This window comes from Dendropsophus ebraccatus, chromosome 8 (assembly GCF_027789765.1).
Source record: "Dendropsophus ebraccatus isolate aDenEbr1 chromosome 8, aDenEbr1.pat, whole genome shotgun sequence".
Taxonomy (NCBI): domain Eukaryota; kingdom Metazoa; phylum Chordata; class Amphibia; order Anura; family Hylidae; genus Dendropsophus; species Dendropsophus ebraccatus.
Genome location: NC_091461.1, coordinates 101,061,652 through 101,084,594, shown reverse-complemented (window position 1 = coordinate 101,084,594; position 22,943 = coordinate 101,061,652). Strand labels below are relative to the sequence as shown.

Here is a 22,943-nt window from a genome sequence, read left to right as displayed (position 1 = left end):
CCAGTACTTAACCTCCCACCCCTGGTAGATTTTGCCAGCTGTTTTACCATTTCTGTGCTGCAGCATGAGTAATGTTCTGCTGGTAACCTTTTATGTGCTGTAGCATGTAAGTGATACAGAGCTTAAAGGAGAAGTACTCTTCCCCCCCAAAAGTTATACAAATCACCAATATACACTTATTATGGGAAATGCTTATAAAGTGCTTTATTCCTGCACTTATTACTGCATCAAGGCTTCACTTTCTGGATAAAATGGTGATGTCACTTCCTGGATAACATGGTGATGTCACTTCCTGGATAAAATGGTGATGTCATGAGCCGACTCCCAGAGCTGTGCGGGCTGTGGCTGCTGGAGTGGATGATAGCAGAGGGACACAGGGCACTGGAGGAACACTGAGCATCCCCCTGCCATCATCCTCTCCAGCAGCCACAGCCTGGGAGTCGGGGCATGACATCACCATGTTATCCAGGAAGTGACATCACCATGTTATCCAGGAAGTGACATCACCATGTTATCCAGGAAGTGACATCACCATGTTATCCAGGAAGTGACATCACCATGTTATCCAGGAAGTGAAGCCTTGATGCAGTAGTAAGTGCAGGGAAAATAGCACTTTATAAGCATTTCCCGAAATAAGTGAATATTGGTGATTTGTATAACTTTTGGGGGGCAATACAATACTTTAACCCCTTAACCACCCATGACGTATCTGATACGTCATGGTGCCGCGGGGGGTGTTCCCGGCGGGACCCCGCTCTGAACGGCACTGATCCCGGCTGACATGTGCAGCCGGGCAGTGCCTCTATTAGCCGGCGCTGGTCCCGTTGCCGCGCCGGCTAATTAAGCCTCTAAGTGCAGCTGTCAAACCTGACAGCTGCACTTAGAGGCTTTGATCCACATGTCCCTGGTGTCTAGTGGGACGGGGGGGGGGGGGGGGGGGGGGGGGAGAACCGTTCTTCTGCCCGTGCCGGGCCTCGGTGTCGGAATGACGCTGATCCCGGCTCGACAATAGATTGCTGTGGCCTGCAGCAGGCCATAGCAATCTATCACCGATCTGATGGATCTTTGCTGTGTATATACACAGCATTGATCTATGAGAGATTAGTGCTTTCTATATACACTTCTAGTTAAAGTAAAAATAAAAGTAAAAATGTTTTTTTATTAATAAAAAAAAATCCCCTCCCCTATTAAAAGTCCAAATAAAGTCCAAAAAAATCCCAAAGTGCAAAATGGAGCATTTTTGGTCCCATCAAATCCAGAAAAAAATTAATAAGTGATCAAAAAGTCGCATATGCCCAATCAAGGTACTGATAGAAAGAACACATCATGGCACAAAAACTGACACCTCACACAGCCCCATAGACCTAAGGATAAAAGCGCTATAAGCCTGGGAATAGAGCGATTTGTAGGAACATATATTTGTTAACAATGGTTTGAATTTTTTACAGGCCATCAGATAATATAAAAGTTATACATGTTACATATCATTGTAATCGACTTGAGGAACATGCCTAACAAGTCAGTTTTACCATAGGGCGAACTGCGTTAATGCAAAACTCCCCAACATCAAAACAAATTCCTTTTTTTTTTTTTTTCAATTTGAAAGCGCAAATGATTTTTTTCTGGTTTCGCAGCATATGTTATGGAAAAATAATGCCTGTCATTGCAAAATACAATTGGTTTCGCAAAAAATAAAGGTTCATGTGGGTCTCTAGTAGGGATGTCACGATACCAAAATTTTGAGTTAGATACCGATACCAGCTTTCGGATTTCGATACTCAATACCAATTCGATACTAAATAAAAAGTTTGAGAAAAAAACACGTAAAAATACAAATATAATTTCCCTTTTCCCTGACTACAGATATGTTCCCCCCCCATGCACAACATTTTTATTTATGTGACTTCTTGATCACTTTGTTACATTTTATAGTTCGGACAATTCACATGTAATGGATACATGTATGTTCTTTTTTTTTTTTTTTTTTTTACTTTTTTTTTTTTGAAAAAAAGGGAAAAGGGGGGTTTATTAGAACCTTTATTTTTTGTTTTATTTTAAAACACTTTTTTTTTACATTTTTTATTCCCCTCTAACCTCAAGCATACCTCCCTGTACACAACAACTCACAGAATACCTTCTTGTGGGGAGTTGTAGTGCACAGGGAGGTATGCTAGGAGTTGTAGTGCATAAGAAGGTATGCTGGGATGTTTTGAAAGGCTGCTGCCGCGCAACTGCAACTCCCAGCATACCTCCTTGTGCACTACACCTCCCGGCATAACTCCTGGTGAGCAACAACTTCCAGCATAATTCCTTGTGCTTTGCAACTCCCCACAAGAAGGTATGCTGGGAGTTGTAGTGCACAAGGAGGTATGCTGGGAATTGGAGTTGTGCAGCTCCTGACACAACTCTGTGCAGCATACATTCTTGTGCACTACAACTCCCAGCATGCCTCCTCGTGCACAAATGCTGGGGGATGTAGTGCATAAGGAGGTATGCTGCTGGGAGTTGTAATGCATTAGCAGCCTCCTGGCACAACAACTCCCAGCATGCCTCCTTGTGAACAACTCCCCACAAGAAGGTATTCTGGGAGTTGTTGTGCCACTGTATCGGTGGGCCCCGCGGGAATGGAGAGGCGGCGACAAGATTGTGGACCCGGAGGTTGGGGAACTGGCTGGTGTAAAGGACCGCTGCCGCAGCACCGGCGGGTCCCGTATTTGGAATGGTTGAATGACTGCCGCCCGCGGGATTGCGGGCCGCAGTCATTAGCAGTGAGGGGCCGATCCATATGCAGCAGACTCGTGCTGCATATGGAGCGGCTCTGCAGGGGTTAAATGCCGCTGTCGGTTATGACAGCGGCATCTACCCTTTAGGGCAGGGGTACTCAACAACTTTTAGTGAAGGTCCACTTACCGGGGTCTATTGTCAGGTGAAGGTCCGAGCTGAACATCAGTAGGAAACGTGTTTTGTTACTTTGTCACAAACGTTCAACTGTTTATATACAGAATTGCTGCTTATTAGCGGGAAAATTGGCATTTTTTTCTCTCTCACCAGGCCTTTGATATTAGGTACAAAGGGGGTGACTGCCCTGGTAGTATATAGCCCCCCTGTTGCTCCCCCAGTAGTGTATAGCCCCCCCCTGTGCGCTCTCCTTCAGTAGTATATAGCCCCCTGTTGCTCCCCCAGTAGTGTATAGCCCCCCCCCTGTGCGCTCTCCTTCAGTAGTATATAGCCCCCTGTGAGCTCCCCCCAGTAGTATATAGCCTCCCCGTGCGCTCTCCCCCAGTAGTATATAGCCCCCTGTGAGCTCCCCCTGTAGTATATAGCCCCCCTGTGAGCTCCCCCTGTAGTATATAGCCCCCCTGTGCGCTCTCCCCCTGTAGTATATAGCCCCCTGTGCGCTGTCCCCCAGTAGTATATAGCCCCCTGTGAGCTCCCCCCAGTAGTATATAGCCCCCCTGTGCTCTCCCCCTGTAGTATATAGCCCCCTGTGAGCTCCCCCCAGTAGTATATAGCCCCCGTGAGCTCCCCCCTGTAGTATATAGCCCCCTGTGAGCTCCCCCAGTAGTATATAGCCCCCCATGCGCTGTCCCCCTGTAGTATATAGCCCCCTGTGAGCTCCCCCCAGTAGTATATAGCGCCCCTGTGCTCTCCCCCCAGTAGTATATAGCCCCTCTTGTGCTTTCCCCCTGTAGTATATAGCCCCTGTGAGGTCCCCCCTGTAGTATATAACCCCCTGTGCGCTCCCCCCAGTAGTATATAGCCCCCTCAGTAGTATATAGCCCCCTGTGAGGTCCCCCCTGTAGTATATAGCCCCCTGTGCGCTCCCCCCAGTAGTATATAGCCCCCCCAGTAGTATATAGCCCCCTGTGAGGTCCCCCCTGTAGTATATAGTCCACCTGTGCGCTCTCCCCTTGTAGATGCCCCCCAGACAGAAAAAAAAAATAACAAAAACTCACCTAGCACCTCGTTCCCCGCTGCCGCTGTCTTCTTCTCTTCCCGTCGGTCCGGCCCCCGGCTGATAAGCGCTCTGTAGGGATGTCCCGGGGATTCCCCAGCAGAGCGCGCATCAGTGACCTCAGCGTATGCCGCCGGCCTGCACTTCCGGGAAGGACAGGCCGGCAGAGTAAACCGAGGTCTGTGGTGCGCGCTCTGCTGGGGAATCCCCGGGACATCCCTGCAGAGCGCGTATCAGCCGGGGGCCGGACCGACACTGCCCCCAGCCCCACAGGCGTACTGACATCTAAGGACAGTACGCCTATGGGGCGGGAGGCAGTGCGGTGGGGAGCGGGACGGACCGGATCCGGGGCGGTTAGGAGGTCTGACCAGGGGTCCGGACAGCTGGCCTCCGCGGTCCGGGTTCGGACCGCGGTCCGCCAGTTGAGGACCCCTGCAAATAGCCGGCACTAGCGATCGCTATGTGCCGGCTATTTAAATTTGGCGCCGCCGGGAGCGGAGAGCTCGCGGGCGGAGGAGGGGACACCAGGGGCAGGGAGCGGCACACAGAGAACACGGCCGGCGCTCAGGTAGCTGCCGGCCGTGTTCTCTGCACCATACTTAATGTTAATCTGCACTATTATGCAGATTAACATGAAGTATCGATACCAGGAAATCCTGGTATCGAACCGTTTTTCTGACCAAAATATCGATAGTAGTATCGATATTTCGGTGCATCGTGCATCACTAGTCTCTAGGTGAAAAAATACAAGTGCTATGGACTTTTAAACATAAAGTGGAAAAAGCAAAAGTGCAAAAACGAAAATTGGCTTTGACCTTAAGGGGTTAATAACATTTTTTGCCGGACTTCACCTTTAATTCCTCATGCTGCAGCACACAAAGGTCAAAAGAGGAGGATGCTACATTAGTACTTTTTTATTACATTTACATCATACTCAGTGCTTACTCCACAGCGCCACTTCTGTCCTCAGTCTGACATATAAAATGTCTGTCTTAATGAATCTGCTCTTGTGTCCCCCACTGCACTGAGCCGGTTGCAAGGGGACAGGTGAGCTCTTGCAGCTATTGGATCCATCTTGCATTTGTAGATGTCAGCGATGTGAGCAGCAAGTAACGTTCACCTGTCAAGTTGTTACCTGCCAGAGTGATGTAATGGTCACATGTGTTGTTGTATAACCGGCATGGTTCTCGGCGTTCAGTCATTAAGGGAAGGTGTCGGCGGGCTCCCTCCCTGCCCTGCTGAATAATAACATGGCCGGTGACCACTTCATTATATGATAGTAGTCAGTCACGTGGCCGGCATAATGGTCACTTGCCGCATCTACTCCATTAGGATGAAGCTTCCTATCAGGTCATGTAAACCAGCCCTTAAAGGGGTAGTGCACCAAAAAAATTTTTCTTTCAAATCAACTGCTGCCATGAAGTGCCAGAGATTTGTAATTTACTTCTATTAAAAAATCTCAAGCCTTCCAGTACTTATTAGCTGCTGTACGCCCAGCAGGAAGTGGTATTATTTCCAGTCTGGAGAGCAGGAGAGGTTTTCTATGGGGATTTGCTCCTTCTCTGGACAGTTCCTGACATGGACAGAGGAGACAACAGAGAGCACTGTGTCAGACAGGAAAGAAAACACCACTTCCTGCTGGACACACAGCAGCTGATAAGTACTGGAAGGCTTGAGATTTTTTAATAGAAGTAAATTACAAATCTCTGGCACTTCATGGCAGCAGTTGATTTGGAAGAAAAAATTTTTGGGTGCACTACCCCTTTAAAGCTGCTGGACGGCCCTGGATAGTGCTCGTCTTATGGGATTTCCATGCACAAAGTGGAGCGGAATCGCTATGACTCCACGTGCCACTGTGTACTGCAGCAGCTAGGAAAACTTATGCAACTTAATTTCCTAATGTGGTCGGGGTGAAGCTTCCTATGTGATCATGTAAACAACCCCTCAAAGCTGCATGACAGGCCTGGATGCTGCCATCTAATGGGGTTTCCATGCACAACTCTATAGCACTCCACCTCACTCTGTATTACTGGTGTCAAACTCCGGCCTCCAGCTGTTACAGAACTACAATTCCCATGGTGCCTGGACAGTCAGAGCTAAAGCTTTAGCTCTCTATGCATGATGGGAATTGTAGTTTTGTGACAGCTGGAAGGTCTAAGTTTGACACCTCTGCTCTATACGATGCTGTTTGCTGCAGCAGCCAAAAATCTTTTGGAATTTTTTTTTTATTTCTCAATTTTGTAGCCTCTTGTGTGAACATGCCTTAAAGCTGTAGGACCGGCTCAGCTACTACTACTCTCCAGGGATTTCCAAGCACAAGTCTGTGTTGCCTCACAGCATAGTTGTGACACCTCCATGTGCCAGTTCAGCTGTGTGTATGAAGCCTTATAGAGTCCCTGCCAGATAGGTTTTGCAACTTTATTGTTGTAAGGGTGAAGCTTTCTACTAGATCATGTGATCGTGCCCTTAAAGCTGCAGGAAGGCTCGAGTGTCGCTCATCTCCTGGGATTTCCATGCACACAGCAGAAGAGCCCCTGCAGCTCTGCACTCAATGTGCCAATGTGTAATGCAGCAGCCAGACACTTTTGCAACTTGTCAGGTTGAAGCTTCTTATCGGAGCATGTGAATGAGCCCTAAAAGCTGCAGGATGGGCTATGATGCTGCCCATCTCCTGGCATTACTATACCAATCTCTGTATGATGCCTTTCTCCTGTGGGACATACCCTAAAAGCTACAGGATGGGCTTAGTTACTGCTAATGCATTGGGATGTCTACTATTGAAAGTCTGAGCCTTTAAGTGTCACTGTGTTTTATTTTTAATTTTTTTGCAGAAATTAATAGTCCAGGTATTTTTAAGAAACTTTGTAATTGGGTTTATTAGGCAAATATGCCATTATCTGCATTCAAAAAGACTTTCCCCAGGTCCGCCCCCCCCCCCCCCACTCCCTCCTCTCATTCACTGCTCATCAGGAAATCTCGACTGGTTTACATCAGTCGGGCCCTGTCTGTTCTATGGAGAGGGGAGGAGGGAGATTAGTCGCCAGCAGAGAGCAGAGAACAAAGGATTACACAGCGGGACCTGTGTGAAAGATGCTATTAATAGGTCAGAGAAGTCAGTGCTGACTGTCAGAGGAGATAGCGGGCGGTGATTTAGTTGATAGCGGGATAGTGATGTAGCTGTAAATTAACTATTTGTTGCCCTGTTTTGGTGCCTCATCTCCCTTCACCCCTACCCTCTCCATAGACAATCATGAAGACAGAGGGAGAGCTTTAAACTACTTTCTCATGCTAAAAATGCATTTTTCGGCTAATTAACCCATTTACAAAGTTTCTTAAAATCACCTGTACTATTGATTTCTGCAAAAAAAAAAAAAAAAATAATAATTAAACGTCAGCGACACTTTAATGCACATAATATAGTGTAACTGTATGATGTAATGTAGCATTGGGACCACTCCTCTAAGAGGTGTCAGGGTATGCTGGGAGTTGTAGTTTTGCAACACAGAGGGGGACACTACTATAGAGCAGACCATCATTTTTTGCTCTGCACTTTATAACAGAGCAGTAACGCACATCAATGCATCCTATTCTTAAGCTGAAGTGACAAGTTCCAGCATGCACTAGTCTGTAAACAGTATATGATGTGCTTATTTTTTTTAACGTGTTTTTTTTCTTCTTCTTTTCTTGCAGAGGCTGTATCCAACCATAGTGTGTACATAAAGAGAGATCTTCAGAGAGTTTGCTCCCCTGCGCCCCGCCACATATGCACAACCAGAGACTGCCACATTGTCGTCACTCATACTTGACCATCTTCTGTATTTGCCAATGTTGATCAGGGATACGACTGGATTTTTGGCTCTTTGTTGCAGATTCTTTATGTGAAGCCTCCATCCGCAGTCATGGTGGTTGAACTGTCATAAGCGCCAGCCGTGAACACCTCATATCCGCCTCCTGGAATAATATAGTTGTTTTTTGTTTTAACATTTTTACTTGATTTACCACTTGAATTTTTCATCCTATTATTTAATGAAGGCATCACACCGGTGTAGGGGATCAGCATCGGCGCGGACTTCACCCCCTACATCTTCCTCCCTGCGCCCCTGACCGAGCGTCTGCAAGAGACCGGATGGATTTCCTTGTATGACGCCGATCCTCATTGACTACTTAAGGATCCTCATGTCTGTTTCATGAGGTGAACGTGTAATTCTGGGAATTTTTTTTTTTTTTTCAGTTTTTTTTCTTCGTACTGATAGGTTTCTAGGTTTTTGCCCCATGTGACCTCTTGAATTACAAGTTATTTTTTTTTATTTTTGTAAGATTTTTTTTTTTTCCTTTTTTTTTTTTTTTTTTTTGTTGGGTTTTGATGAAAACAATCAAAATGAGCACTTGAAAAACCATGCCAGGTTCACAATAAAGGGCACGCTGGCATGTAGAAGCGGGGTTGCTCCCTGCCAGTCTTCTCGAGGGGCTGCCCTTACCCTCTGTCACCCGAATCAAAGTGAAAGGTATCACAAGACCTTGCAACTGGCCAACAATTCTGGAAGGTGCTGCCCTGCGCAAAGACTAAGGGGTAAGCTGTCTTCAAGGTTAAGTGGATCATAACTTTTAAGTGTTCGAATCACTTATGTCTATTGCTTTCCAACCTGTTGCTGCTGCAAAATAACAGCTTCCAGCGTGGTGCATTCTGGGAGTTCTGCACTCCAGTGGATACGTCTAAATTTATAGCTTCTCAGCTTACCTGTAATTCATGAGGGTCTGACTGCCGCGTTGCTGGTTGTAACTGGAAAGAGCAAGTATGTAGGCAGTCACTTCCTATACGTTCTGTTGTCAGCACCATGTCCAGCTATCTATAATGTATATCCAGTAGAGATGAGTGAATCTTGAGCACACTAAACTTCGTCTGAAACCAGAATGTTTTGCATTTGAATACCGGTGGCTGAAGAAGTTGGATGCAGCCCTGGGAGTTCTGGAAAACATGGATACAGCCTATGGCCTTAGGGCTGCATTCAACTTCAGCCATCAGTATTTAAATACAGAGCATTTGGGTTCGGACTAACCCGACAGTGTTTGAGATTCGCTCATCTGTAATGGCCAGCTTTATAGGATAAAGATGACACTTTCTAGCGTGTGTTTCAAGTGTGAGTACTGTGTCCAGACACTGAACAAGCAAGGAATACTGTGAGCATGGTAGGGTGGAGTGCGGCTCTTGAGTATAATGTTGGTTTTTGAAATGTCCCTTTCAGCTGAGGTGTCAAACTAAGTGGCCCTCTAGCTGTTGTAAAACTACAGTTCGTATCATGCCTGGACAGCCAGAGCTAAAGCATGATGGGAGTTGTGGAGGGCTGCGAGTTTGACACTTCTGCCTTAGTTTTACACTGATTTGTTGCACAGATATAATCCTGATGCGTCCCTGGTACAGCGTCATCATCTCAGCTCTGTATGTGATGGCTGCGCTGAAGGTTGTTGTGACTTTGTCTTTCAGCAGTCCCTGCCTTGGCCATGAGGATTAATGCCTCGATTCAGTGCTAGAAGATCTACAACCTAAATGGCGCAGCATGACTTTGTTCCTGCTTGGCTTAGCTTCTCCACACCTCAGTCCACCAAGGTAAAACACTCATCATCCTTGCGCTACAAAAACATGACCACTTTCTTCCAGAGACAGCACCGCTCTTGTCTCCAGCTTGGGCGGTGTTTTGCTGCTCAGTTCCATTGAAGTGAATGGAGCCTAATTGCAAACCGCACCTGAATTGGAGACAAGAGTCATGTTGTCTTTGAAAGAAAGTGGCCATGTTTTTGTAGCACTGGATAACCCCTTTAAGAGCTGCTATCTTATCCAGACGTGGAGACCACTACTAGTAAAGTAAAATCAATAGTTGATCAGCTTAGTCTATCGGTTCATAGAGTGGGTCTGGTAACTTCTTCAGTTAAGTCTCAGCATCAGGGCATGGGGGATCTATTTTACCATATTAACCTTGGCAAGGTTTCCTGTTCCCATCACGTCACAGACTGCTAGGATCTGTAGAGAAGCAGCAGTACCTGCGCAGGGTAGAGATTTCTAATTGTAAAGCATTGTAGGAATATTTAGGGGGTGAGAACAGTCCTGCTCCATGTATTATACCTATGACATGCATGTACCAGGTTTCACTCTGTCTCCTCTCTGGCTCAGTCCTCTGCAGGCGTTGTCGAAAAACATGGAGAGCACCTTCCTAGGGGCGAGGGCCGTTTGGGAGTGAGTCGCAGAAGACACAATTCTTCTGATGGATTCTTCAACAATGGTCCCCTACGCACCACAGGAGGTGAGCCGCAAGCCTGAAACTCATACTACTGCACATGACATTTACTTTAAAGAAACTTGCCAGTGAAGCCTTAACATGGCTTTCTACTAGATCATGTGATCGTGCCCTTAAAGCTGCAGGAAGGCTCCAGTGTCGCTCATCTCCTGGGATTTCCATGCACACAGCAGAAGAGCCCCTGCAGCTCTGCACTCAATGTGCCAATGTGTAATGCAGCAGCCAGACACTTTTGCAACTTGTCAGGTTGAAGCTTCTTATCGGTGACGGATATGGTTGGGAAGCCAAAAAACGGCTAAGGCAGCTGAAATTTGTGCCTCCTGAGTCTGACCATGTCCAATCACTGCATACAGCCTGGGGGTGGCTGGGAAGTTATGTTTAGGCTTCATGGGAAATCATCCTTAAGGGTGTGTTTAGACGTGGCACAATTTGCTGTGTGGATTCTGCCCTGCGCCAACATACAGTGCAATAAGTGTCATGATCTATGCTGAAAAATGAGCCTGCTGTGTTAAGTCACAGAAATACAAGGGATCTCGCCCTATCATCTAATGTACAGACGTAGCTTCTGCAGCATAATCCATGTGTAACACTACCAGGTCCTATAGGGCACATCCTGTATGAGCCATCATGTATCAAACTTCAATAATACTTTAAAGTGTTACGGTCATTTGACATGTCAGAAGTTAAGATGGGTCAGGGTCTCAGACACCCTCTCTCATCATTACCCAAGGCCCAGTGAAGTCCGTGACAGCATGCTTTTACTCCCTGGCTGGCCGATCTAGCTCATTGCTGGACACTGGCTCCATAGACTTATAATGAAGCCCATCTAATGCAATGAGTGGGACTAGAGAGTGAAAAGCTCTGCCACATGCTCACATGCTGTATCTAGTTATAACTAATGATCAGAGAGGGTCCCAGCAGTGAGACCCCAACCCATCTTAATGTGTGTTATGTTTGTGACTTGTTCATTCATGTGACGGTAACGCTTTAAATTCATCATTTTTAACGCGTACCGTCAGTGAATGAGAACATTTATTCTTGTTCACATCCATAGACCTAATTCTTCTCACAGCTGATGATTTAGTACAGTTGCATCCAGTCTAGACAATTCTCTGTAATGTATCAGTGTAACGTCCAAGCTCTTTAGGTCACAGAGGATCGCTTATATTATTTACCATGGTCTCGCCCCTTCAGACTCATGGCATCAGCCATCCCTTCTACGCCATGATTCAGTGGACTCCGGGGTCTCGAAAGGAACAAACGCTTCGTCACAGGCAGGGTGGCATGGTGTGTCACGGGGTCAGCAGGATGGCCCGCTGCAGAGAGGAAGTAATGGCAGTAATGGGACAGGGAATGCCGGCCATCGCCACCGGAACGGCAGCGCTCTCCGTAAGAACGTTGCCCTGCAGGACAAGCAACCGTCCGAGACCAGAGAGGAAAAGAACGCGGACAAGAAGAAGCCACAGTTCGAAGAGGAAGACTTTGTACGTATCCACATGTGATCAATTACTATATACAGGTTATTTGTCCATGTTTGTATAACACTTTTTCTGTACAATGATTTATTGTAACTTTTACCTTTATGTTTATTGCAGCCATCTTTAAATCCTGAGCCCGGGAAGCAGGTTGTTCAAAACAAGCAGACAGGGACCCCGACAGGAGTCTGGGGTATGTGAGGCGATTTGTTTTACCTATTTGGTGCAGGAAGAATCTTGTTGTGTTCCACATTCTGGCATAGTTTACTCATAATCTCAGTAGCTTACATCCTGTCTCCACATCCAGAGCTGCAATCAGAATTCTGCTTATGTATTTTTAGCACAAACAGATGAGATGTGGTTGTCATGAGTTTACTGTCCCTGTTACTGCACCATACAGCACAGGAAGGATGGCATAGGCAGCCACTGGCAGAGTATTTCTAGCCACAAGGGGCCTGTATCTTCAGTCTTTTTGCACAGTGTCAGGTTATAAGACATTGTTCTTGTGGCGGATTTATTAGTCCATTTGTGCTTGTTGTGTCAGCAGCGCTGTAATAAATTGTGTTTGTCTGTAGAAAATCCTCCCAGTGCTAAGCAGCCCCTCAAGATGCTGGTCATCAAGAAGATCTCCAAGGACGATCCATCCGCTTTCTCTGCTGCATTTGCATCTCCTGTACCTCACCTTTCCAATGGAAACAGCAAGACCAGCCCCTCCGGGCCAATTGTGTACAAAAACCTGGTTCCCAAACCAGCAACCTCATCCACTAAGGTAATATCCAATAGAAGAATTTATTTGTAACCATTGCGTCTCAGCAAAACTCTGGTTACAGCATTCAATAGGCAGAACCATTGTCTGTATGACCCAAATTTTGATCATCATTGGGGTTTAAGGGGATGCATCCCCTCTTATTAGATACTAATCCACAGGGTCTTAAATACATTTTATTTATATAACCCCTTTTTACCTGCTACAATCACTAACTTGTCATCTTCTTACAGCCTGGCCCCTGGAAAGCAAATGGCCGGGAACCCAAATCCAGCTCGTTCTTCAACAGAGATTCCTCTTTCACCAGCCCAGTGTTGGCCCCGGCACCTGTATTGTCCTCACCAAAGGAGGTAACCTACCGAAGAGCATTAGCTGCTCCTTGTTATCCATTACCATGTCCTGTAGCAGAGGCAGATCTGGTAAATCCCTTTGTCCTGGCAGCGCTTGGCTCTACTATTGCAGTTGTTGTGCACTCTTAATGCATTTTAGGACTGGATGCAAACAGTATTTGTCTATGTGGACAAACGGTATATGTGATCATAAATGTTGATCCACCAACCTGTCACATTTTGGAAAGTTTCAGTTCCCAGCTGTAACAGCCATTACCCTGAGGTCCCACCAGCGATCCCTCAGTTATTATAGTGACCATGGCATGCAGCTCCTTGCAAGAGAATCTTCTGGTCTCACATTTTACATCTTTTATAGTGTAAATTGTGGATGTGTTCTCTTTAGTTTTATATTAGTAATGTCAGGGATACAGACACATCTGTAGAAGAGGCTGCTGTGCAGAGCTTTGTTGGATCACGTCTATTCTGTGCTTCTTGTCTTGTCCTGTACAGAACACAGCCAGTGTCACCCCACCGCTGGAGCTCAGCATCTCACGTCTCACCCGCATGACTCGACGAGTCCCAGACAAGAAGAGCGAGTTTCTCAAGGCACTAAAAGACGAGCAGGACCCTGACCAGACAGAGGACAGAGATGGCGATAAACTGGAAGATGTAAGTTTGGCTCATTAAAATCTGATATAAAGGGAATGTTGCACCAACGATACTTATCGCCTGGCTACAGAATAGAAGTATGTGATAGAGGAAGGGGCCCGACCTCTAGGACTCCCACAAATATAGGAGTCTCCTATTCCAGTGTTTGAATGGTTAGGCGGTCAGACATGTGCAGTGCTGCTCCGTTTAATTTTATAGGCCTCACGAAGATAGCCCAGAGTTTAGTGGGATACAGTGCACAAATCTGATCACCTGTTATCAGACACTTGTCGCCTTTTCTCTGGATATTTGTGTTGAGTTTGTGGGGGGAAAAACACTTGTAAGGCCAGTTTACACTGAGTAAAAGTGGCGGAATTTCAAGCAGAGGCCAAGCCGCAGATGCTGCTTGAAATTGAGCATGTCCCATTGATTCAGTACGATCCCTTGCGCGCCTCCACTGTCCGCTCAAAGAACTGACATGTCAATTCTTTGGCCGGAGAGTGGAGGCGCGTGAGGCATTGCATTGAATCAATGTGATGTGTTGTGCGGGCACCAAATCATCCCCTATAGCTCTTAGTCTTGCAGATGACCAGGGCGATCTTACCAGAGGATGCCAGTCACTGGGCTCCTCATTATGACCGGTACTGCTGGTAGTGTCTGCCTATGAAGATTTCAGGTCAGCAGGTGTAGCTGCTGTTGATGCTAAACATAAGGAGGTGTCCACTTACTGCATATAAAGACCGACTGTTACTGGAAATAGTGTAATTTCCTTACGTTAGCATTTGGTTACCTGTTTCCCCTTTGTACAGGAACAGAGTCGGTGTCCTCTGGATCATAACGACAATTCTGCAGAGCACATAGACGTGGGCGGCCATCACAACGGCATCTCTGGGGAGGAGGCACGGGATCGGCTGTCATACTCACTGGAAGCAGAACACCGGTAAAAGGCTAGATATGAGTAATACTGTCACATCCACCAGGTTTTTAACCTATCCCTTTGGTGGTCTGTGTCCTTTTGGCTTATGCAGTTACAGATTTGCCCCTGGATGCTAAGACAACACAAAGTAAATTATACTGTAGACTTATAGTAGCAAATTACTTAAATGATAATCTCTGAGCCCGACGTCTTCTCTAGCGGTTTCAGAAGATCTGTATCCTGAGCCTAATATCCTAAGACAAGAGTCTCCAGCTGGTGCTGCCTCGCATAGAATTACTACTTTAGTCCATCATTGTGCAGGGGGGTTTTTTAAATTAAATTAATGTTTTGTCCTTTTAGGCTTTTGAAAGAGATGGGATGGCAAGAATCTCCAGAGAATGACGAGGATTGTCTGCCCCTGACCGAAGAGGAGCTTCAGGAGTTTCACATTAAATCTCAGCAGGTCAATAGGATTTTCATTGTCATTTCTTTTGATTTTTCACTGAAGCAGAGATCGGCAATATCTGTATCCACCTACAACTGCTGGATCCCACCTCTCTTCAGACTGACACAGCTGCAGCACCAATTTACTGTTTTTCGGACTGTAAGAAGCACCTTTGGCGGCGAGCATAGTGTCTAGAGACGAGCAAACCTATATTAATTCGGGTTTGCGCAAACCTGATCGCTCGGCCGTTGAATTCATCTGCCTGGAGAAGATGGATGCAAACCTAGGGCTGCCTGGAAAACATGGATACAGACATAGGAGACCCACGCAAACCTGAACATACTGGAAGTACTCTGAACTCTAGACACTACGCTAACTGTGCGATTTTATAATCTGAAAAATACAGTAAATTGGTGCAATGGGGTCCAGCAGTCGTGGCTGGGCACAGGCATCACTTACTTCTAGTGTCATCATGTTCCTTCCACTAAAACTGCAGTGGTGCATGTAGTTGTAGTTCCACACAAATGTAATACTGCATTTGAATCTGTAACTCTTGTGATTAACTTGCCTTAAAGTGTCACTGTTATAAAGGGTTGGGGGGTTGTAAAAGCGATTATCGGATAATGATTGCATTTAAAGGGAACCTGTCACCCCCCGTGCCGGGGTTTCAGGCTCCCGACCCCCCACTACAGCCCCCTATACTCACCTGATCCCGCCGGGTCCCGCTTCTGAATCCGGTCGGGTCACGGAGATCTCAGCCGCCGCAGCCTGGCGCGCGCGCTGAGAGATGAGTCCAACGCTCATAGAGAATGACAGGAGAGTCCAGCGCTCCGTCATTCTCTATGAGCGTTGGACTCCTCTCTCAGCGCGCGCGCCGGGCTGCAGCGGCTGAGATATCCGTGACCCGGAGGGATCAGGTGAGTATAGGGGGCTGTAGGGGGGGTCGGGAGCCTGTCACCCCGGCACGGGGGGTGACAGGTTCCCTTTAAGCGATAATCGCCTTGTGTAAACACAGCAAACCATCAAGCGGTGAACGATAAATAGTTCATTGTTCTTTTAACATGGTCTCAAATCATCGCTGGTTGTTCGCTAAAAATTCACAGATCGCTTTGTGTAAACAGTCTGTCAACAATTCACCCTGTGTGTGTGAGAGGCTTAAGCGATCTTAAAAAGATCGCAATATTTTTCAAACTATATATCGTTCCATCTAAATGCTGATCGTTCTATAAAAACACTTTGTTACTTCGAAATCGTTACAATCGATTAAGCGAATATTCGCTCCATGCAAACGTACCAGAAGCCCCTGCACCCTCTGCTGTCAGTCCTTGAATGGACCAATGTGATCTACAGGCAGATGCGCTGACTTCATAGGGTTTCCCCAGTCTCTAATTGGGTTACAGAGAAACCTTGTGACCTGATGGAATTGAGGAGTTCCCTGTGATTGCTACAGGCTCTGACTATACCATCATCACGTTAGGTTGTTACACGGTCATGGTTGTTTTTGTCACTTTTGAGTTAAAACTCCTTTGAAGTTTTTCATGTTTTATTTATCGTATTTCTTATAGCTGAGAAGAAATGGCACAGGACAGAACGGCTTCCTCAGGCAGCCCCGAAGATGCGCTCTACTCTTTGCTTGGCGTGGCCCCCTGACCCCCGACCCCAGCGAGTGCTCTGACTCCGACACAAGCACCACAGACACTTCAGACGATGAATCTTGATCCTGAAGACGCAACAGATCTCACCCTTCTTGTATCATCAGTCTGGAGTCCTCTGAGCTGCGGCCTCCGCCCTGCAGAATAGCGCTCAAGTATTTTGTGGAAAACAGGACATAATGTTGCAAAAGCTTTTTTTTTCTGGGGGGGAGGGGGGAGGTGCGCGCATTGTCTTTTTATGCTTCCTAGACACACACGTGTTTATGTACTGGCTCTCTAGGTCAGCGGGCGCCATTTTGGTCTTGTTTCCCTTATGTCCTCCTCCTTGTTTTTAATGGAGTTTGACACAAATCATTTGCAGGCAGCGAAGCTTCTAACTATTTCAAATTTAAATCCAAGTTAACCCACTAAAACCAATCACTGTTTGGATAAACGCTCACTTTTTTTTTTTCCTCCTGTGATCATCGGGACCGCAATGATGCGTCAATGTTCTGCAGCGATACGTACGGCGGGTACTTTGTCTCGAAGCTCATAGCTTGCATTTGTTTTAAGGGGGAATGACTTTGCATCTGTAAGATATTCAGAAGAATCGTGTTTTCCTTTTTCTTTTCTTTTTTTTTTTTTCTCTCAGAGCCTTGACATTCAGGGTGGATTGTAAAATAAAACAAGATTTGGGTAAAAAAAATTTAAAAAAATAAAGTTAAAAAAAAAAACCTAAAAACAAACAAATGACCATTGTTGGGGAAGATTTCAGAAGATTATTTTGATAACATTATTTACAGAGAACTGGTTACCTGTATGTGAGGGCCACGTCAGCACTGCAGCTAATAACTTGGAATAAATATTTTGCATCAGTTTGGCAAACTCAAGTCGTGTCGTCTTCTTTTGTGAGGCTGCGAGCAGGAGGCAGGGCCTCGGTCACATGGGGCAGGCGCTGTGAATGCGGCTGGGAATCACATGTTTGAAGTGTCAGAGTATTCCCCGAACTTGTGCTCTGCTGCTGTTGCACAGCTACAACTCCCATCGTTCTTGGAAAGGCTTTGTATTTGGGTCTAAATGCAATGCAGTTTAAGGTCAAATATATGCCAAAAAACTTAAAGGGTTCATAAAAATTCAAGCATCGTTGTTAATATACAGTCGAGCGGCAGAGCTGTCCTCTACAGACTCATTGAAAGCATCTATGTAATCTAGGCAGTGTCCCATCCCGTAGGCCAGGGCTGTCAAGCTCCCAGCTCTCCAACTGTTGCAATACTACAATTCCCATCATACCTGGACAGACCAAGCTTTAGCTGTTCAGGCATGATGGGAATTGTAGTCTGGCTACCTGTGATGTAGTCACAGGTAGCAGCTTGCGCCGTCAGTCAGATGCTTTTAATCCAAGATCTGTCCTGGGGTCCGTTCGGCAGGTGATGCAGTTATTGTCCAAAAAAAAAACATTTAAACTTGCAGCCCTGTGTCTAATTGGCGTGGCCTAGAGTGTCTGTGCCCTAGACCTGCGACGCCCCTCCATCCCTCCTCCCCACCCTCTTCATCATCAGGAATGCACCTGGGCACGATTGCTCCTAATCATTTGTGTGAATACTGCACATGTGCTTTAACAATCCAACACATGTGCAGTGATCAGACAACTGATGAATAGCAGAAATCCTGCCTGGGGTGTTCAAATGGTGAAGAGGGTGGGGAGGAGGGGCGGTGCAGTCCTAGGGCACAGACATTCTAGGCCACGCCTATTTGACACCAGGCTGCAAGTTTAACATTTTTTTTTTTTTACAATAACTGCCTCACCTGCAGAACGAACCCCAGGACAGATCTTGGATTGAAAGCGGCTATCGGAAGGTACAAGTGGTTTGGGGAGGCACATTGTGGGTACAGAGTCGCTTTAACTTTAAAAGTGGCAAACACACACACACACTGTGAATAGATGTCATGGGGAACCTTTGGTCATAGTTTCCTATTAGGCTTCATCCACGCATCAGTTTTTCTTCTGGGACCCCAGAAATTGGGATTAGTGATGTCCTGGAGAAACCATCCATTTGTCATGAGTATTGCACCTGTTTTTGCCATCTTAGGGTATGTTCACACTGAGAAAATCAGGTGGAATTTTGCAGCGGAACTCTGCCTGCCTCAGGGTGCCATAGCCTGTATAAGGGAGGGCTCGTGTGCCTCCGCTGCCACCACTCTCTGCTTATAGAATTCACATGTCAATTCTTCAAGCGGAGAGCGGCGGATGACGCGCAAGCCCTCCCATAGACAGGCTATGGCACCCTGAGGCAGGCGGAGAGTTATGCTGCGTTGAAGCCTTAAAGTGTACCTGTTACAACTTTCAAAATGAACAGTAGGTGTGATATAAAGCAAGTTTGCAATATAGAGATACGAATGAGGTGTAACCTCTCACTAGCGCTTACACTATGAAATGCTGCTAATAGTCAAAATATGAACACCCGTAGGTTCATTGAGGGTTAAAATATATCAAGGTAATTAAATTGACAGTCAGCGCAATGCTAAGGCAATCCCAAATGTGTATTGGTGTAGTATAAAATAAAACACTAGTTGGAAGACTAAAAGGATATTAATTACCTGTTTGTCCTCTTTCACAATGCTGATTTGTAGTTTCCCATGTGTGTTGAAGATCCGGTGTATACGCCAGTAGTAAATCCTTCGAAAATACTTAGTATCATATGATTAGCAACAGGATGTGGATGTAACCCCTGCTAAAGGCGCCCCGGCCGGCGGCACTACTCCGCAATGGGTTACGTAGATGTTAGCAGTTTGCAATATACACAATATTCTTTGTTATCATGCTGTAAAACAAAGCTGTACTTACCAGAAATCCAGGTCCAGTCTGCGGAAGGCAGATTTCCTGACTTGTGCTGGTTTAAAAAAAGAGACTAAACACAGGAATTTCGGCCAGTACAGAGAGTCACGGCTCAATGTGTTCATCAATCACACGACTGCCTTCTCTCTGTGAGCGCTCAGATGGCGCGGGAAACATAGCACTTCCTATGTTTAGAGTCTTTGGGGGGAAAAAAAGTCAGAAAACTGTCATTTGTAAAAATGTAAATGGCAAACTTGCTTCATATCACATCTGCTAATTTAGATTTTAAAAATTATAAAGGCAAGTAGACTTTAAGGGGGAACTCCAGAAAAAAGATCTTTTTAAATTAACACGTCAAAAGTTATAGATTTGTAACTTTAGCAAAAACAGTACAGGGCCTCAAAACAGGCTTAGACAAGTTCTTCGCATAAATAAAGATGAATGCATATGTATAGATAATACCCTTCATCCATCCCATCCTTGGTTGAACTTGGATAGGTGTCTTTTTTTTTTTAACCGTACTATGCAAGTCTTCCAGTACTTATCAGCTGCTGTATGCCCTGTATGAAGTGTGTGTGACCACACTCACAGTCATTAGATAACATACTGTGATATTTTATCCTGTTTGAGCAAAGTCGTCATGTAGACCAAGCTTGAAAAATTGTATGGCTGGATACATGGAGGAAAGTTTTAGGAGTGGCCTAAGGGTCCATACATCCAAAGGTTCAGGAGTCTGTATGAGGTGTATAGGGCTCTCCTGACGCTGGTGGTGTTGATGGAGATAGGGGTTGGAGTAATGGAAAATCAGTGCCAGACGCCTTTGTTCTTAGAGACATAAGCAATTCTAGAGCTGTGCACAGAAACGTTCATGTCTGGGTGGATTTTGCAGCTCGCCCCCACTGGCAGCCATGCAAATCTCCGCCTGTGCCATAGACTCCATTCTATGGTCGGGTGAATTCTGTCTGCTGAAAGAATTGATGTGTCGTTAGACTATAGAATGGAGCCTATGGCACAGGTGGAGATGCGTGGTGGCGAGCGACGGAATCCGCTCCTATTCTGTAGTGTGAACCCACCCTAGGAGAGTTCTGGAAAATGACCATAGGCTACATCCAACTTCTTCAGCCACTGGTAATCAAATGCCACATGCTCGGATCTGCTCATCTCAAATGCCCACCCTAACCCCTTAGCGACCCATGACGTACCGTGGTGCCGCGGGGGGAGTTCAGAGAGGGGTCCCGCCGCTCCCGGCTGATATCTGCAGCTGGGCAGTGCCTCTATTAGCTGTCGCGGGTCCCGTTGCCCTGCCGGCTAATTAAGCACTTCAATGCAGCTGTCAAACCTGACAGCTGCATTGAAAAGCTTCAGACCTCACATCCCTGGTGTCTAGTGGGACGGATCTCCCCCCTGCGATGTGATCGCGGGGGGAGATCCGTTCTTCTGCCGGTGTCGGGCCTCAGCGTCTTAATATTTAATTTTTTTTTTGCAGAAATCAATAGTACAGGCGATTTTAAGAAACTTTGTAATTGGTTTTATTATCTCTCATTCACTGCTCATCAGTAAAATCTCGACTCTTTTACATCAGTTGAGCCCTGTGTAACCTATGGAGAGGAGGGAGATTAGTCACCAGCAGAGAACAAGGGATTAAGGGTTAATTTATGATGTAGCTGTAAATTAAAGGGGTAGTGCTGCGCTAAACAATTATTCACTAAACAACACACATTACAAAGTTATACAACTTTGTAATGTGTGTTATGTTAGTGAATGGCCCCCTTCCCCGTGTTCCAACCCACCCACGCCACCCCTGGAAGGGTAGTGCTTTATACTCACCTGATTCGTGTTGACCCCCCGTACGCCATCTTGTGACAATGATGTAATCTTCGGGAGGCCGCTCTGACTGTCCTTCGTGCCGGCCACCCTCTGCCGCGTCATCAGCTGCTCAGCCGCGATTGGCTGAGCACAGTTATGCTCAGCCAATCGCGGCTGAGCAGCTAATGACGCGGCAGAGGGGGGCTGGCATGAAGGAGGGCTGGTGCGGGGAAGGGGGCCATTCACTAACATAACATACATTACAAAGTTGTATAACTTTGTAATGTGTGTTATTTAGTGAATAATTTTCTAACGCTGCACTACCCCTTTAACTCTTTATTGTCCTGCTTTGGTGCCTCATCTCCCTCCACCCCTCCCCTCTCATAAGAAAACCATGAAGACAGGGGGGAGAGCGTCAAACTGCTTTCTCATGATAAAAATGTATTTTTCGGCCAATAAACCCAGTTACAAGGTTTCTTAAAATCGCCTGGACTATTGATTTCTGCAAAAAAAAAAAAAAAATTAAACGACAGTGACACTTTAAATGCAGTGTTCCCCAGTTTTCCTCCTCACAAAGCTACAACTCCCATCATGCCATGGCAGCCTTCTACTACAGCTCCCAGCATGCACTGATGGTCATGACAACATTGTTCCCCAACCTGTTTCTCTCCAGTTATTGCAGAGCTGCAGCTCCCAGGCCGCCCTGTGTTTGTAGTATACAGGGCTCTGTTCACACTGTAGTCATGTGTTCTGGTGTTACAGAATCCTTGCGTTAGGCGGTATTCACACCTATGTTGGTAGTGCCATCACAGTGCAAGTGTTCCAAACCATAGTAAGTCTATGGAGTTTGTTAGAATGGAAACCATGGTGCAGGTGTAAACAGGGCCTTATGGAAAAACACTACCAGACTGCAGGCCGTTGTAATGATCCGGCACAGTGTCCTTACGCTAAAGTCTGCTATAGACTGAGGCCATGATGCTGTGGATAGTACCGGCCAATCACAGCTCAGCTTTCACTTCTGGTAAAATGAAAGTAGAGCTGTGATTGGTTGCTGAGACTTTTTTAATTATTTAAATAAGCACATCTGGTCCAGTAACCAATCAGATCTCAGCTCTTACCGATCTACCTTCCTTCGTAACACTAGAGCTGTCATCTGATTGGTCACTGTTTTCCCATGGCCCCCACGCCCCTCATCGGGATCTGCTCGGGTGCAGCCTGTGTTCTGTAATATTATAATGTACAGGGGTCTGGTGTATTAAAACACTAAGGCGAAAGACTGTACCAATACATTCATCCCTAGTGTCTGCTAAATGCGTCCCCCTCCAGTGAAGAGTGATGGTACATCCCGGGAACGTCACTATCCAATCAGAGCTCAGTTTAAACGGCTAGGCTCTGCCCCGTCCCAACCCGCCGTTTCCATGGAGACCGGCGCCGCTTCCAGCAAACTTCATAAGAAGTTTGGAGCCCGAGTGTGAGTAACAATTATACGTGTCCGGTGTGGGCTGTGAGGGGCTCAAAGGATTGGCGGGGAAGCCTGTGTGAGGGGCCCCGAGAAGTGACAGTGGTCCGTGTGGGGTGTGAGAGACCCCCAGGAGTGATGGTGACCCGTGTGGGGTGTTAGGGAACCCAGGAGTAATGGTGACCCCAGTGTGGTGTGTGAGGGACCCTCAGGAGTGATGGTGACCCCAGTGTGGTGTGTGAGGGACCCTCAGGAGTGATGGTGACCCCAGTGTGGTGTGTGAGGGACCCTCAGGAGTGATGGTGACCTGTGTGGGGTGTTAGGGAACCTAGGAGTAATGGTGACCCCAGTGTGGTGTGTGAGGGACCCTCAGGAGTGATGGTGACC

General features: G+C 46.5%; 2 protein-coding genes across 2 annotated transcripts in view; both read left to right on the top strand.

Annotated features, from left to right (window-relative positions):
* The window catches only part of GPBP1L1 (GC-rich promoter binding protein 1 like 1), a 39,055-nt gene extending 21,710 nt beyond the window's left edge, over window positions 1–17,345 (top strand). The window contains exons 2-12 of the mRNA XM_069981255.1: window positions 7,646–8,525; window positions 9,438–9,560; window positions 10,122–10,251; window positions 11,440–11,729; window positions 11,841–11,913; window positions 12,296–12,489; window positions 12,720–12,836; window positions 13,326–13,484; window positions 14,273–14,403; window positions 14,740–14,842; window positions 16,390–17,345. Of these exons, the coding sequence (XP_069837356.1) occupies window positions 9,501–9,560; window positions 10,122–10,251; window positions 11,440–11,729; window positions 11,841–11,913; window positions 12,296–12,489; window positions 12,720–12,836; window positions 13,326–13,484; window positions 14,273–14,403; window positions 14,740–14,842; window positions 16,390–16,542 (1,410 nt within the window). The 5' untranslated portion in view covers window positions 7,646–8,525; window positions 9,438–9,500 and the 3' untranslated portion in view covers window positions 16,543–17,345. The remainder of the gene's footprint in view (window positions 1–7,645; window positions 8,526–9,437; window positions 9,561–10,121; window positions 10,252–11,439; window positions 11,730–11,840; window positions 11,914–12,295; window positions 12,490–12,719; window positions 12,837–13,325; window positions 13,485–14,272; window positions 14,404–14,739; window positions 14,843–16,389) is intronic.
* A 4,934-nt stretch (window positions 17,346–22,279) lies between these two features.
* The window catches only part of CCDC17 (coiled-coil domain containing 17), a 37,398-nt gene continuing 36,734 nt past the window's right edge, over window positions 22,280–22,943 (top strand). Inside the window, exon 1 of the mRNA XM_069981905.1 lies at window positions 22,280–22,568. The gene's annotated coding sequence lies outside the window, so the exon portion shown is untranslated. The remainder of the gene's footprint in view (window positions 22,569–22,943) is intronic.